The sequence below is a fragment of the Zingiber officinale genome, chromosome 5B (assembly GCF_018446385.1).
Source record: "Zingiber officinale cultivar Zhangliang chromosome 5B, Zo_v1.1, whole genome shotgun sequence".
Lineage (NCBI taxonomy): Eukaryota > Viridiplantae > Streptophyta > Magnoliopsida > Zingiberales > Zingiberaceae > Zingiber > Zingiber officinale.
Genome location: NC_055995.1, coordinates 128,475,403 through 128,492,663, shown reverse-complemented (window position 1 = coordinate 128,492,663; position 17,261 = coordinate 128,475,403). Strand labels below are relative to the sequence as shown.

At 34.7% G+C, this 17,261-nt stretch overlaps 1 protein-coding gene across 1 annotated transcript; it reads left to right on the top strand.

Annotated features, from left to right (window-relative positions):
* Positions 1-9,102: 9,102 nt before the first annotated feature.
* Positions 9,103-11,667, top strand: LOC121985953 (B2 protein-like). The gene is made up of 5 exons (XM_042539695.1): positions 9,103-9,811; positions 10,051-10,151; positions 10,254-10,337; positions 11,084-11,194; positions 11,318-11,667. Exons 1-5 carry the CDS (start codon positions 9,190-9,192, stop codon positions 11,357-11,359), a joined length of 960 nt encoding a protein of 319 aa, XP_042395629.1. The 5' UTR covers positions 9,103-9,189; the 3' UTR covers positions 11,360-11,667.
* Positions 11,668-17,261: the final 5,594 nt, after the last annotated feature.

Genomic DNA, 17,261 nt, shown 5'->3' with positions numbered 1-17,261 from the left:
AAGTTTGATTTTTACTTCTCAATGGTCAATTTTGTTTCATATATTCAATCTCTCCTGCAACAAACTTAAAAACTAACTGACAACTTCATTCCCTACCAAGAAAGCAAGCTACTAACTAACAATACGTAAAAAAAGTTTGTATCATGTGCAGGGAGATGATGCTACTGCTGGCTACAAATAATGTGGTAGATGGAGGTACATCCTACTAGTGACAGAGGCACACTCTACTTGAGTCGGAGGTACTTCCTGCTCGTGATAGAGGTGCTGGTCTGCTGGTAACGGAGGAGCCGGAGGTGGAAAAGCTACTGGAATTGATGCCTAACTAGTGGAGTTAGTGGCTGCAATAAGTGAGACTGGCCATTGAGGACGATTTGAGCTTTCTTCGGTGATCGTCGGAGCTGTGCAAGGAGGCTGAAGGATGGGAAGCTGTCACTACAGACAAAAGAGTTGGTAACCTCCCCCTAGCTACAACATGTTGTACTAAACTGCACTACTATTGGCTGGGTTTTTCACTTTGAGCACCTACACTTACTGCCATACTGCACAGCTATTGGCTGGGCTTTCTACTTTGAGCGCCTACATTTACTGCGTTGAATTTCGGGTGGGCCGAGGAGTGTGATGTCGGTGATAAGAGGCAGACATCATTTTGGAGGAGTGATTAGCAGAGGACTCAACATGGGTGAAGAAGATCGGATAGGTATATGTCGTAAGCCTACTCTTTAGTTTGCAGAAGCGAAGGAAGTAGGGTTGGCATTTAAAGAGGCACTTAGATTTGGAGTCTTGGACGACAAGGAGCCCTCGAATTAGACGCTAAGGAGCCCTTGCCTTGGGTCAGACGATTTAAAGATGTGGAGTCAGTGGAGAATCACTCAATAACCTAAGCCACGTAACAAGAAAAGTAATGTATAATATCAAAAAAATTAATAAAATAAAATTTTAAAAAATAGATAGATACAATTTTAAAAAAATAAATAAAATGAGAGAAAAAATATCTTAGAAATTTATAATTTTCTAGATTTTTTTAACCAGTTTGATAGTTTTAAATTAAAGTTAATTAAAATTCATTTAAACAAATTATATTATTTATGAACCATGTTATTATTATTATTATTATTATTATTATTATATACACTATTTACAATTCTTTTTGTAAATTTTTAGTAGAAAGGATTTTTTTTAATTATAATTAATAATTTTTTAATAATATCTAAAAATTAAATAATTTTATTAATTAAACTAATTATTATCAAAATTTAAAGATAAAAATTTTATTAGTAATTTTACTTTAATTTTTTTTTAAAAAAATAAAATTTATATTTTAAAATTATTATTATTATTATTATTTAAAAAATAAATATTTTTTTTGTTAGGGTCTTGATACGGGCTTGTAATTAATTAATTAATGAAAACTTATCTCTGTTAATTTCATTATGCCCTTTCTTATTGTGAAAATATGTAATTAATTAAGATGCCGACAAATTCAACAATATCTTTAATCGTGGCAAATGCATCTTTTGTTTCTTCTACCGAGTCATCAACTTGTTTTAATAATTTGATTTGATTTTGCGAAACTGATACCTCATCTGTAACATGATGCACTAATCTTGATAATGCATCCACCTGCTCATTATTCGTCCCTTCTATGTGCTCGAATTTTATTTCAACACCAGTACCAGTAATGTAATCAATGAATGATATCCACCTGATTCGGGATGGCTTGTTGTCCACCGTCTTGTTGAAAAATTTAATAATGGCATGACAATCTGTACGTAAGGTAATTTCCTTACGGTCCAGATAGTGGATCTTCATAGCATTAAGTGCCTCCATTCAAGCGTATATCTCTGCATCAATGGTTGATTTAATTACTGGAAATTTATCACTTGCATAAACACAGATCTTCTCAGTCTTTCTTGAATCAAATTTTGACTGTTTCCATTTACAAACTCCACCCCATCCTTTCATGCTACCATCAGTTTCAATAATAATGTATGCATTTTCAGGTGGTAACTCGAGGTCAGGTAGAGTATGTACTAACTGCTTGACCTCTTTAATTATTGCCCAATCTGAAGACTTGAATCTTCTATCCCCATGAGGGGATGTCTTCGAGTAAAGAGGCCCCAATAGCTTGCTTAGATTAGGGATATGAGATCTTGCATAATTTAGAATGCCCAGAAAAGATCTTAACCCTTTTAGTGTTGTAAGGGTTTCTCTAGTTGAGCTATCTTCATTTTGGTTGGGGAGAGGACTAAACCTTCTTTCTGACAGATATCCATTATTTTACTGAGATGCTTGGAATGTTGCTCTTCATTAGTCAAGAAGACTAGTATATCATCAATATAAACTACCAGAAATTCTTCGCACCCTTTGAAACACATATCCATTTTCCGCTGAAACATTGCTGGAGCATTCTTCAGCCCAAAGGGCATTACTAACCATTCAAATAATCCCTGTGGTACCCAAAAGGATGTCCATGGTACCGACTCAGGGTTCATCATGACCTGATGAAAACCTGACTTCAGGTCAAATTTTAAAAAGATCCTCCCATTTCCTATCTTTTTCAGAATCAGATTAATACCAGGTAAGAAGTACTGATCCTTATGAGTATTGTCATTAAGAGTTTTGCAATTGAAAACAAGTCTCTCTTTACTCTTCTTCTCTTGGCCAGTATAATCTATAATAGTTTTCATAATTTTTTTTTTCTAATTATTCTATATTATAATAGTTTTAGTAAAAAAAACGTTATACTAGTTTTGATTAAAATTATCACAATATTATTAGAGTAAATTTGACTAAATTAAAGTAATTTTGATCAAGTTAATTAATATAATTTAATTAATTTTAAAAATATCAAAATTATTCCACACTATAATAATTTTAGTCAAAATTATTATAATATATTCCACGTTATATTAATTTTAGTCAAAATTATTATAGTTTGTTGAAACATTTTGATAAGTTGAAATAGTTTTGAATACTAAATAAATTTTGATTAAAATTATAATTTTTAACCAATCTTAAAGTAATTTTGATTAATATTGAAATACTTTTGCATTTGTGTGTGAGTCTCTGGATTCTACTTAGAACACATTTCTTTGCTAGTATTTTTTTATATATATAATTGAGATATCTAATTTTTCTCGATTAATAATGGAGGTCACTGGTTCAACTTCATAATAATTCTCTATTGACCAATGATAAAGGGTAATTTATGAAAATTGCATGGCTAAGAAAGTTAATAATTGTGCCAAGAAAGTAGGCATAATCAATGAAGGAATGCTCTGAACACCCGGCTACTCCTAGCTCCTATTAACTCCTGATTCCCGGTTCCTATCAACTCCTAGCTACTATTAACTCTCGGTGATCTCTTGGTTACTACCAACTCCCGATTCCAGGCTCCTACCCACTCCCAGCTACTATCAACTCTTGGCTCCTATCAATTCCCGAAGTCCGTGTACTTCTGGCTCCTACTAACTCCCGATTCTCGACTCCTACCAACTCCCGGCTTCTCCCCGGGTACTACCAACTCCCAAATTCTTGGCTCCTACCCACTTCTGGCTACTACTAACTCCCGACAACTCTTAGCTCCTACCCACTCCCGACTACAACCAACACATGGCTTCTCCCGGCTACTATCAACTTCTGACTACTCCGGGCTCCTATCAATTCCCAATTCCCGGTTCTTATCAACTCCCAACTCCTAACTCCATATTACTAGCCCTCTACTCTTAGCCTCCCATTGGATCCTCGAACGAATCGTTATTTATGGGGAAACGTGGATCACACAAACTTCAAGTGTTTCTAACACTTCATTTTCAATGCATAAAATTGTCAAGTCATTTAATCTGTCTTGAGACATAGTTGAACGCAAGTGCGATTTTATCAATTTTAGTTTTGAAAAACTTCTTTCTGCTGATGCTACAGTAATGGGTTTAGTTAACAAAACTCTATAAGCAATGAAAATATTAAGAAAACAATATACAACTTTTACAAACTCAAGAACTTCAAAAGCTGACTTTGTTTCTGTTGGTAAACACATTTGTAGCACTTGCAATTCAGAAAATAAATCATCGACATCAATATCAAACTTGTCATTATATTTTAGAGCAACTTGAAGATTATTACAACACTCATACAATCTATTATCATTCATTGAAAGAAATTGTTTAGGATTGAATAGAAAACCAATAATGTTTTCAAAGATTTCTAATTGTTCAAATCTACTTTTTAAAGAGGAAATAACAATATCAACGACAACAATAAAATAATTAATCCTAAAAGATTCTTCAGCAGATTGTGAAATTTCTTCATGATAATTTTCATCGAATTGTTTCTTTCTATGAATTGTACGTTTTTTAGGAAAAATAGGATCAATTTCCATTTTAGATGCAATCTCTTTCGCTAATGTCATAGTAGATTGGAAACCTTCCTCCCTATATCTTTCAAAATAAGAAATCAATCCTCTCAAAATCTTTATTGTAATACCAATTTGCATATCTTTAGATTGCAACTTTTTACTAATCAATTCAATTTTTTTCAAAATGTTATGCCATATAGTCATGCCCAACAAAAATTCAAAACTTTCAAGTTCAGGTGTTACTAAAGATTCAGCCTCACTCCTAGTCTTAGCATCTTCACTAACTTTCGATAATTCATATAAAGCTTCTCTTATCTCATTTGGCTGAGTTATTATGGCTGTGATACTATTAACATGACTTTCCCATTTTGTTATTGACAATGACTTTAGAGTTAATTGATGAGCATGATCTTGTAAAATCTTCCACCTTTTTGTAGAACTAGCAAATAAAGTATACATGCGCTGCACAACTCCAAAAAATAACACAGCCTTAACACAAGAATTTGTCATATCACAAATTGTTAAATTAAGAGAATGACAAGCACATGACATATAATATGTTCTTGGATTTATTTCAAGAAATCTCTTTTGTACACCTTGATTTTTTACCTTTCATATTAGAACCATTATCATAATCTTGCCTCCTCACATTATCAATATCAAGTCCGAGGGTTTCTAAAACAGATTGTAATTCATTAAAAAGTCCTAATCCAGATGTATCATCCACTTTTAAAAACTCTATAAAATACTCATTTATCTTTATAAGATAAGCTAAGACACCCACACATCGAATTATCAAAGTCATTTGCTCATTGTGACTTGCATCTGAAGTACAATCAAGTATCACTGAAAAATATTTTGCCTCTTTTATTTTTTCAATTATAGTACTACTTCTGACTTTAGAACCTAATATAAAAATCAACTCATTTTGAATCTTATGACTAAAGTAATGATAATGAATCTCATTATTTTGAATGCGTCTAAAATGCTCTTGCATTACCAAATCAAAATCTACAATTAATTCAAGTAGCCCCCAAAAGTTACCATTACTACTTTGGTAAATTTTTTCATTATCCCCACGAAAAGCCAAATTACGTTTAGCAAGACATTTCACAACAGAAATAATCCTAGCTAAAACAAGATTCCAATGTTCTTTCTCTTTCTTAATCTGCACTTGGATCTCTTTGTCAATTATTTCATTCTTTTTCAATCTAATTTCCAAATCAATCCAAGTTCTCATGTTGTCTAAGTCTATCACTTAAACATTTCCAATCATTCAGACCTTCATTTGCCAGCAAACTTTTATTTTTCACTGATTTAAACAATTTACAACAAAAACAATATACTTTGTTTGCATCTTTCGAGTATACAAGCCATTTTCTATCTTGATTCTCTCCATTTGGTAATTTTCTTGTGTAATAAGAATATGAAAATTGTCTCGAAAACTCATCTATAGTGAACTTAAGAGTACTTTCTCTTATAGGACCTTTCTCTACCAAAAGATCTTTTGTTTTATTATCAATGTTATCCCAAGATCTTGGATCATATATATCCAAAACATGACCAGTTTTCTCTAACTCATTTTCATTCTCAATTATATTATCAACTTCTACATTCAAATCATTATCATCATTTTTTTTCAATTCTTCTTGCTCATTCATTGCATGATTATTGTCATCATTTTCTATCAATTCTTTCTACTCATTGATTGTTTGATTATTAAGTTCTTCTTGATTATGTTGGTGCGGGAAGCATCTGACGATCGACCGTTGTTTTGATAATGGCAAAGGAATTCAAAGTTAAGTTGTTTTGTGATCTAACGTACTTAATTGAGTGTTTCAAGAAAGTCCTAACTGTGGTTAGGCAAGTGGAAAACCCTAAGGGGTGGTAACCCTAGGTCATAGGGGGTGGTAACCCTATGCGGAAAGTCTTGGCGGGTCGAGAGCTTCAGGCAAAAGTCCTAGGGGGTAACCCTAGGTGGAAAGTCCTGGTGTCGTGAACCAGGTGAAAGACTGGACGGGCCGGGAAGCGGAAGTCTATCAGAAAGTCCGGAAGCTTCGAACGCTGAGCAAAAGTTCAGTCGATCTGGAGGATCGCACTGACAACAGGTAAATCTCCTGAGTGGAGTAGGTGAGGACGCGTTCCCCGTAGAGGGAACAGTAGGCATCGGGTCGACCTAGGGTTTCCGGTTGAAAATCCAAAGTCAGACCCGGACAGTCCGATGGCTGTCAATTATATCTATCATATTGTTTTTGTGCTAACTTTGTTTTGCAGGGATTGTGTTTGAGACTAACACATTTTGCAGAATCAAAGAAGCACACTTAGCCTCGGATGAACAGTGTTGGAGGCGCCTCGGGTGCTAGCCGAAGCCAGCTGTCCAGAGAAGCTGGAGGCGCCTTGGAGCAGCTTGGAGGCGCCTTGGAGCAGCTTGGAGGCGCCTTCAATGGGATAAGGTGCGACCAGATCAGAGCTGATCCACGCATGTGTCTCGACGGCCTGGAGGCGCCTCGGACAGGCTTGGAGGCGCCTCCATCACTGTTTATAAGGAGGGTTCGAGCAGCAGCTTAGGACAACAATTCTCAAGCGACCTTTCTCCTGTGTGCTGCTAACAAGATGACCCAGAAGTGCTACGACAAGTTACTGACGACCCAGAGCTGCGATTCTTCAATCTATTGTTGTCGGTATTATAGTTCAGTATATTTTGTTGTAATCCTTATTGTACTTCAGTTGTAATATTTTTCGAGCTTATAGTTGTTGTCTAACGGAAGCGATCAACAATCACGAGCCTTAGAGTAGGAGTCGCCACAGGCTCCGAACCAAGTAACTCCTCGTGTCCTTGTGTATTGTTTTTGTTCCTCATAAAATTCAAAACTTTCAAGTTCATGTGTTACTAAAGATTCAGCCTCATTCCTAGTCTTAGCATCTTCACTAACTTTCGATAATTCATATAAAACTTCTCTTATCTCATTTTGGCTGAGTTATTATGGCTGTGATACTATTAACATGACTTTCCCATCTTGTTATTGACAATGGCTTTAGAGTTAATTGATGAGCATGATCTTGTAAAATCTTTCACCTTTTTGTAGAACTAGCAAATAAAGTATACATGCGCTGCACAACTCCAAAAAATAACACAGTCTTAACACAAGAATTTGTCATATAACAAATTGTTAAATTAAGAGAATGACAAGCACATGATATATAAAATTCATATATGCACTATATAAACAAGAGAAAAACAGTAACTCTGAATTCTAAATTAATGAATCAAAATTAAATGAAGATAGAACAAAGTTTATCATTAAAAATCAAAATGAAGACCATTTATGATTTAGAAAAAAAATCGCCCTTTTAATTTTTGTCCAAAAGTAAATTTTCATTTCAAAATAGCACCCTTTTGAAACGAAAAGTATTTTTAGCTGCTTTGAAATGAAAATTTACTTTTGGACAAAAATTAAAAGGGTGATTTTTTTTTTCTAAATCGTCAAAGGATCTTCATTTTAATTTGAAATGATAAATTTTATTCCATCTTCATTTAATTTTGATTCATTAATTTAGAATTTTATTTTTTTTTATTTGGTAAAATAAGTTTTTGACTGATTATCTCTTTCAGAGCTGCTGTTTTCCTGTTATTTATGTATGAATTTTGTGAGGATATTTTTTCTAGGAACAAGTGAAATTTTGAGCCTATATATAAATCGGATTTGGTTAAAGTTAAACTTTCAACGATCTTATGAGATTTTTTTACTTTTATTTTTCATTTTGGTTAGGGTTATTTTGGTCATTTATTTTTTTACCTTTTTACTTCATGTCAAAGGAGGGTTAAATGTAATTTGTTAAATAGAGGTGGGCAAAATACAACTTACCATAAAAATAAGGGGACTTATAGTTATTAACCCTAATAATTTTGATCAAAACTAATTGTTAGTCAAAATTGCTACAGCAACATTAAATCATCAAATAAAAAGTATATTTTGAGCGACTCAGTATGAGATATAATTTTAATATTTTCTAAAATAGAGATGATAAAAAAAATATATTTAAAAAAAATACTCTTTTAATTTTCTCATTTATTTACCCCGGCTCATCTGTATCAAAGCCCAAATAACCCACTTCGGTCCATCTAACAAAAACTCATATTCATCAATGCGAACCCAATACACAACGTGTATTTACGGAGTGTCAAAGTCTTCTCCTGACATGAGGTCATCCAAAACACGCCCTGATTTCTGTTGCAGTCAGACGGTGGAATTGTCCTCTCCGATACCCCTCCCTAACGATTCTATCAGGAAAAAATCGTACGGAAATGTTTAAAATAAATACATAAATTCATAATTCAGTATTTCATTTTTTTTAATCTTATTATTTTATGTGTATATTCTTAAGTTAAGTATTTATTTGAGATTCTTTTATTAAATATATTATTTTTCTAAAGAAAATAAATCTCCAATTCCATTGTTAACTATAGCATATTTATAAAAAAAAATTTCTCTAAATATAACTTGTAAAAAAGTATTTCATTTATGTTGATGGTGGATAAAAAATTTACATAAAACCAAATTGATCTCACTGCACTCGCGAATCCATCGTCCACACACTATAATTCCCTCCTTGGCCTTCATCCGACTGTCCATTCTTCTCTTCACCACGCGTTTTCCCTTTCAACCCCCACCTGCTGGACAGCTGGCTGCTGCCTCGAAGCTTCTCATACATTCCCTCGTTATTTAATCCAAATCCACCGCCGTTCTCCTTCATTTCCATCCGATCTACGATTTCTCCCCCCCTTTTTTTTTTCTTCCTATCGATCGATTTAGATAGTAGCAGAAAGAGGAATCATGGAGGCTCAGAGGAATTTCCGTGATCAGGCGTCATTTTTGCAGTTCAGCGACCAGCTTCGGCTGCATACCTCTGCCCTCGCCAATCTCTCCATCGGAGACAGCATCTGGAGCGAACCCTTCGTCAAGCAGAAACCTCTCAACTCCAATCACGGTTCTGATCTCAACGGCGGGTGGAAATCGGCGTTTGGAGGCTCCCAGAAGCTCGCCTTTGGCACCAGCAACTACGGCGTCAATCGGTACAACAACGCCGACAACGGCAAGAGCGCCGATGCCGGAGGCAACAAGAGATTGAGTTATTCCGGCAGCGAAAATTACAACGATGGTGGGAGTGGTGGGATTATTAAGAATTATTTTGAGAATATGGCGGTCGACAAACTTGCTAGTAAGACGGTGGGTGGGAATGGGAAGAAGGGTATCACTGATAGCAACGGTAAGAAGAAAAATAACCCTGACAACAACAATAGCAGCAGTAACAACAACAATAAGGAGGCGGCGGTTGACAAGAGGTTTAAGACGCTGCCGCCGTCGGAAACTCTTCCGAGGAACGAGGCGATCGGTGGTTACATCTTCGTTTGTAATAACGACACCATGGAGGAAAACCTCCAGAGGCGGCTGTTTGGTACGCCCTTCATTCTTCTATTTTTATCCTTTTAATCTTAATTAGTCTTTACCTAATTGTTAGGGTTATATAATTCCCCCTGATGCAACTGAGAAGATTACACATGATACTTACATATCATTTACTGTTTGTTGTTGATCTAGAACATGTAGAACTCTACAATTGCCCCCTTTTTTTCCCTTTCTTTTGAAGAGTTCTGTTATCTAATTTTGGCTAACAATGCCTGTGATGTTTGATAGGTCTTCCATCAAGATTCAGGGATTCAGTGCGAGCAATCACGCCAGGATTACCCCTTTTCCTATACAATTACTCCACCCACCAGCTTCATGGAATCTTTGAGGTGCTTAGTACATGCCTACTGGAATTTTTATTTCTCTTCTTTATTTCATCTCAATTTCGGGGAAATTTCTCACGAGAGAACTCTTTATGTTTTGATGCGCAGTCAGCTAGCTTTGGAGGAACTAACATTGATCCCACCGCATGGGAGGACAAGAAATGCCCTGGAGAATCTCGTTTCCCTGCTCAGGTATGTTTCAATCGCTAAAGTTTCTTGCTTTACCTGATCTTAGGTATTTAAGAAGCAAAGCTTGTAAAAGCATTCTTTTAACTGATCCAAGTCTCATTTTTTTTGGTCATATAACTGACCGATTTGCTAACTTAAAACTGATGTAGCTGAAAATATTCATTACTGGTAGTCAAATATGTCCTACTTGAAGATCTATCTGTTCCTGACTGATTCATTAGCAATGAAACATGGTAATAGTGTTAAAGTCTATTTTTTAAATCATGTGCCAGTAATATCCGAGGCAGTTCACTTGTTATTTGGATTTGTGGAATCTAGATATGTTCAATTTGCCATAAGACTTGTACATGGAGGGAGGCTGCTGTGAATATAAATATATGACTTTGTCTTCCAAGCAATTCAAAAATTTGGAACAAGTTATTGGCCAACCAAAATTTAACAAATTATGTGATGGTTTTGCCTGTTCTCCTCTCATTGAATGAATTGATTACCTAATCTATGAAGCTATTCAAGCTTTACAACTAATCCTACCATCTTCTGATCTGCCAAGACGCGGTTGGCGGTCCTTAACTTGTTTAATCATCTTAGTCAAATAAACAACTCACAGGCGCATTATGCCATTATTCATTAGTTAAATAGCAAAGGCGGGCACGTTAAGCAATTACTGGAAAACCAACAAATTCTATATTGCCATTTAGTATAATTTGTTTCCAGGATGTGAGACTGAAAACATGTCTACTATCCCTTAGGTGAGAGTGGTAACAAGAAAGCTCTATGAGCCACTGGAAGAGGACGCTTTCAGACCCATACTTCACCACTATGATGGTCCCAAGTTCCGACTGGAGCTCAATGTGGAAGAGGTTTGTTCCTTTTATTTTCAAACTTTTACTGTTACTCTTTTGCTTGAAACTTTGTTTTGCAATTTATCTTATGCAGTACTTGGTACTTGAATTGCATCAATGACCTTGATTCCATCTATGCAGGCACTGAAGCTTCTTGATATCTTCGCCGAGCAGGATGCTTGATTAGAGGGTCTTGGCTATGAAAGAAAAGACTAAAAACAAAATAGATATTTATAAATTAATATATGTAATGTGGAGTAAATCAAGGTTTTGTACTCTCCGCTATTTGAGACAGAAAAACGAGTTGAGCATACGCAGTAAGCTTTCGCTTTTGGTGCTTCTACAGGGTTTTGTAAAATCTTGGATGCAATGCATGGACTATCCATTGTGGCATTGTGGCAATGCATGGACTATCCATGTGCATAGACATCCTGAGTAAATGTAATTTATTAGGAGGTGCTGGAAAATTTAAATGTCTTGTTGTGAAGAAACTCGATTCGATCGAATTTTTCCATGAGAATTTTATTTTACGAGACTAGGAGATCATTGATTGGGAAAGATCAGGTTAATCCCTTCGGCTAGTCTCCTTGTGTATATAATTAATCAACAAAAATGTTATAAATAGCTATATATTATCTGCAGGATTTGTGTTTGTGTTTTTAACAAAGTTTTTTTCATTCTAAATGAAAAATAATAGTGGCACCAAATATCATAGAAGATAAAGTGATACAAATGGAAGAGATTAGCAATCTCATTGTAAAACTAAGAGAATGTCACACATATACAAGTTCCAAGCTTGTGCCCAAGTCTTGTTGCATGAGAAGAAACAGATCAGATCAAATACTCATTAGGTTAAAATAATGAACAGACAAACTATGTTTATGTGACTTTAGTAGACCTAGGGATTAACGAAATATTCCAACTAACCGTGACCCATGAGCTGATGAGCACATTGGGCAAACTTCGTTAATGAGATGGACAATAGAGTCTACTACAATCTTTCAAGATCATGTGATGGAGTTTTGGTAGGTTGCTGATTTCTTAAGCATATAGCAAGGAAGAATTGTTGGGTTTGTATTATGTGAATAGAGATAGATGTTGTGTCTTCATCATGAAAGGGAGAGGAGTGATGCAAGTGTTTGTTGATCGACTCATGAGTTTTAACCTTTCATAGTAGAGTTATAGAGGTATAGAGTAAGTCTCAAGTCTCAATGGCGATTGATCTCGGAGAGAAAATTATCGGATATTTTATATATATGATAGCTCGTTAGTGGGTTTATTGTTAAAGTCCAAATCCGTTAAAGTGATCTAGATGATATGTTATTGGATTTACTTTTGGACGTGGATATTATATGTGTAGATCTATTTACCTTAAACCTACTATCCATTATCATTAATGGGTTGATAACGAATAATGGGTATCAGGCTACATATAGAGTGTGATCCTTGCAAGGTTAGATATGAATTTGACGATCCTTGCTTCTCCATTCGGTAAGGATATATCATATACGGCGCCAAAACTCTAACTCTTGTGGAAGCTCACACTTCGACTTCCAATTTCAGAATTTAGGGATAGCACATAGATAATGTCTTTGAATTCATGTATGGTTTAATTATAGTATAAGATTTTCAACATCTTACTGTAATTTAATTTGGTTTTTCCATGTTTATATCGACTTATAGATACTGCAAAATAGATGTTTTTTTTATCAATTGGTATCAGAGTCAGATTTTCATCGTTTTTATAGAGAAAACTATTCAATTTTTGTCATCAAATTCCAAAAAAAAAAGACTTTCATTTTGTGTCAGATTACGATCTATTGACGTAGAACAACACATATTTGATAAATCCATGATTAAAAATATTTGTTTTTGTATTTTTTTTTGGCATTTTCAGATTTTTTCCATGATGAATAGTGTTCAACCTATTTCTGTCGAGAAACTCTAGCGTGAACACCGTTTAGTCTATTTCCGTCGAGAAACCCTAACTGAACATTGTTCAATCAATTGGTATTCGATCGACTTAGCAATGTTCAATCAATTGGTATTCGATCGACTTAACATTGCTCGATCAATCGATGAACAATGTTTTGGTCAACTAGTGAACAATATTTTTGATCAATTGATAAATAGTATTTTTTAGTGATTATGTGACAGTTCTGACTGTTTTCATCAACAAAAAGTGTCCAACCCTAACTACAGCTGATTGATGCTTGGGCTCAGTCGATTTGCATGTTAGGGTTTCACAGTCGACTACCACTTTGGGTTTGACAGTTGACTGCCATTTTAGAGTTAACAATCGACTAATATTTGAGACCAAGTCAACTACAATAGTCGTTGATGCACAGAGACTGCCATTTATATCTAGTAACTGTTATTTAAGTATAGTCAACTAGTGGCACAAAAAACACAAACTGTAAGTTCTAAGTCGACTGATCAATCGATTGATTTAATTCAATCGACTGAAATAAAGAATAACCAACTATTGTGCACAAAATCAAAGAACAGTGATATTATATTTGTTTTAGTTGACTGTTGCATTTTTAACATACTACTATTTTTTTTGGTTGACGAGCACAATATCATTTCAGGAATCTATTTATGTACAGTGTTGCTTGACTAAACTAATATTATTACTAAAGTGAGAACTATTAGTACAATTAAGTGCATTTTATGTAAATAGATGTATATTCATGCTAAAATAATTGGCACAAAGAAAAATTATTTTATGTCGGATATATGTTTAAAGTAGCTCGCACGTAAAGACACATTGTTGTGTCTATCATGCGTACAATATATCGGTCCAAAGAAAGACATGTTGTGTGGTTGATTAAAATAGTGTGAACATAATGTTTAAGTAATATAGCTTGTATACATTTGTATGTTATGTAGATATTATGTCGGCCCAAAGGAAGGCATATGTGTCACCGGCTAAGGATAATCATGAGCTATAATCTTTGAGTACCAAATAACAAAGTATAAGTTAATCTAAAGATAAACTGTAATATTGTTTAAGGTTTCTCAAAAAAAGGAAACCATTAACATGTTATTTTGTATACTTTAGCATTTGACATGAGTTTGTTTTATTTTTCTCTTTTTTCCTTTAAGTGAACTCAATATATGACAACATTAGTAATATCCCTGTGCTCATGGGCACAAATTTTGCCAAATGGAGGGGGCACGTTAAAGTCGTATTGTGTTGCATGGACTTAGATTACACACTCGGGTATGATCGTCCTACACCTCTGTCCAGTACTAGCACTACTGAAGAGAGGGTTGTTTTTAACACGTGAGAGCGATCAATAGAATAGGTCTAAGTATCATGAGATTGTCGATTCCAAAATTAAGAAGGGGCTCAATCTTTGAGGACATTGATGTAAGAACCTTCTTGAATGATATAGCAAGTCGATTCACCTCAAATGAAAAAGTTGGGACATATATGATTTTGTTGAAGTTCGTTTCAATGTTGTACAAAGGGAAGGGAAACGTCAGAGAGTACATTATAGAAATGTCAAATATGGTAATAAGATTGAAGACACTACAACTGGAGATGTCCAATGGTATGTTAGTGCACTTCATCTTAATATCTCTACCTGTACAGTTCACTACTTTTAAGATCAGTTACAACGCTCAAAAGAAAAAATGGACATTAAATGAGCTTATTGCTCAATGTGTGCAAGAGGAGAGACTAAAACTAGAGAGATTTGAAAGTGCTCATATGGTAACAATTACTCAGAGTAAGAGTAAGAAAAGGAAAAGGACAACAAATAAGGGTAGGCAAACTATAGATTTAGGGTCTTTAGGCCATAAAGTGCAATTGAAATAGGATAAAGAACCAACATGTTACTTTTGCTAGAAGAAATTAAAGGTCACATAAAAAAGGATTGTCTCAAATATGTCACTTGATGTATAAAGAAAGGTATATTTCTCAACTTTGTTAGTTATAAAGTCAATTTAACTTTAGTTCCTCATGACATTTGGTGGATAAATACCGATGCTACTATTCACATTAATGCCACTATGCAGAGTTATTTCATGAGCCGATTGTTGTTTAATTGTGAAAGATACATCTATGCGGAAAACGACAAGAAGGTCAAAGTAGAAGTGATAGGTCTTCTTCAGCTTTCTTCATGAAACAATATCTATTTAAATTTATAAGATACTTTTATTATACCATTTTTTGATGAAATTTAATTTCTATTTCTTATTTGGAAAAATTAGGTTATTATTATTCATTTAAAAATGAAAAGTTTAGTATTTTTTTATATTCAGTACTGGTTGGCAGTGGTAGTACTACTTGGCAGTGATTCCTTAATTGATAAGTTATATAGATTAAACACCATATCTTCTATTAATATTGAGAATGAAATAATGCATAGTATATGAACAAAGCAAAATGTGACTAATAAGACTTCATCCATGTCGTGGCATATACATTTAGGACATATATCCAAATCATGCCTAAAGAGGTTAATGTTACAAAGAATTCTTGATTCCCTTGATATGACAGAATTTAAGGTCTATATAGAGTGCATCAAGGGAAAACAAACAAAATGAACAAAGGTGCAAATAGGAGTAGTGAGGTCTTAGAACTAATATATACAGATATATGTGGACCATTCCCTGAGACTTCTTGAAATGGTCAAACTTTATTAGTTTCATAGACAATTACTCACGATATGATTATTTGTATCTTATTCATTAGAAGTCGCAAGCCCTAGACTTATTCAAACTTTTCCAAATCGAAGTTGAAAATTAGCTTAATAAGAAGATTAAGACTCTTAGATCTAATTGTGGTGATGAGTAGTACGGAAAATATGACATATTAGGTTAGAAATGTCTTGGGTCTTTTGTAAAATACCTAGCTGAATGGTATCGTCCTTCAATAAACCATGTTAGAGACTCCTAGTAAAAATGGTGTAGTTGAGTGACACAACCACACCTTTAAAGACATGGTAAAAAAAAGTATGATTGTATTTTTTATCATAGTCTTTATGGGTGAGACATTAAGGACTATAATTTATTTACTAAATAAAATACCTAGTAAAGTCGTGACAAAGGAGTTATAGAGAGGCAAGAAGCCTAGTATTAGACATCTATACATTTGGGATTGTCCAGCTGAGGCTAGGCCTTATAGGTTGCTGAAAGAAAACTGAACATAAGGACTATCAACTGCTATTTTGTTGGGTACTCTAAGAGATAAAAGGGGTTTAAGTTTTATGACCTCTCGACAAAGTCCTTCTTTGAGACGGGTAACACAAAATTGATAGAGGATAGTGGGAGTACATCTAGGCGATAAAAATCTTTTGAAGATGAAAGCATTAACGATCCTGTTAAAGTTACTACTGATGTAGTAGACAGTAATAGGATAACCACTTCCTACGCTTTTGATATTGCACATCTGAGAGTAGTGAGCCAAGATATTTTCGTTCTTCTTATGATTCAATCGGAGGGTCCTTCCTGTTAGTGCAATCATCCCTGAGTTGGCTCAAGCCTGAGTATCGATGTTTGACAATATGTGAGAGAGAAGTCAAGAAAGGATCGGACACTTGACTAGGAAAGTCGTAACTGGAGGTTAAATAACAGTAAGCTCTAACTAAGGTTAGGCAAATGGAAAATCCTAGCAGTGTTAGGTGATGGAAGATCTAGTTAGAACTAGGTGAATGAAAGTCCTAACAGAGCTAGGTGGTAGAAGACCTAGTTGAGAACTAGGAAGTGGAGACCTAGTCGGGAACTAGGAGATGAAAGTCCTAGCGAAGCTACGCAGTGAAGACCAAATTAGGAACTAGGTAATGGAAGTTCTAGTGGGGCTAGATAATGAAATAGTCCAAGTGAGTTAAAGGTTGATCAAACACTTGGTGATTAGAAGTCCAAGTGAGTTATAGAGGACCGAACACTTAACATGAGATGATAAGTCCAAGTGGATCAAGGAGAACCAAACACTTGGCATGGGATGATAAGTCCAAGTGGGTTGAGGAGAACTGAATACTTAACATGAGATTAAAAGTTCAAGTGAGCTAAGGGTTAAGCAAGCATTTGGTGAAAAAGCCTTGGCAGGTCAAGAGTGATCGAATGTTAGGCAACA

Coding starts and splice junctions, on each gene's coding strand:
- LOC121985953 (XM_042539695.1), top strand. CDS start 9,190: ATGGAGGCTCAGAGGAATTTCCGTGATCAGGCGTCATTTTTGCAGTTC. Junction 10,152..10,253: donor AGCTTCATGGAATCTTTGAG/GTGCTTAGTACA, acceptor TTTGATGCGCAG/TCAGCTAGCTTTGGAGGAAC. Junction 10,338..11,083: donor AATCTCGTTTCCCTGCTCAG/GTATGTTTCAAT, acceptor ACTATCCCTTAG/GTGAGAGTGGTAACAAGAAA.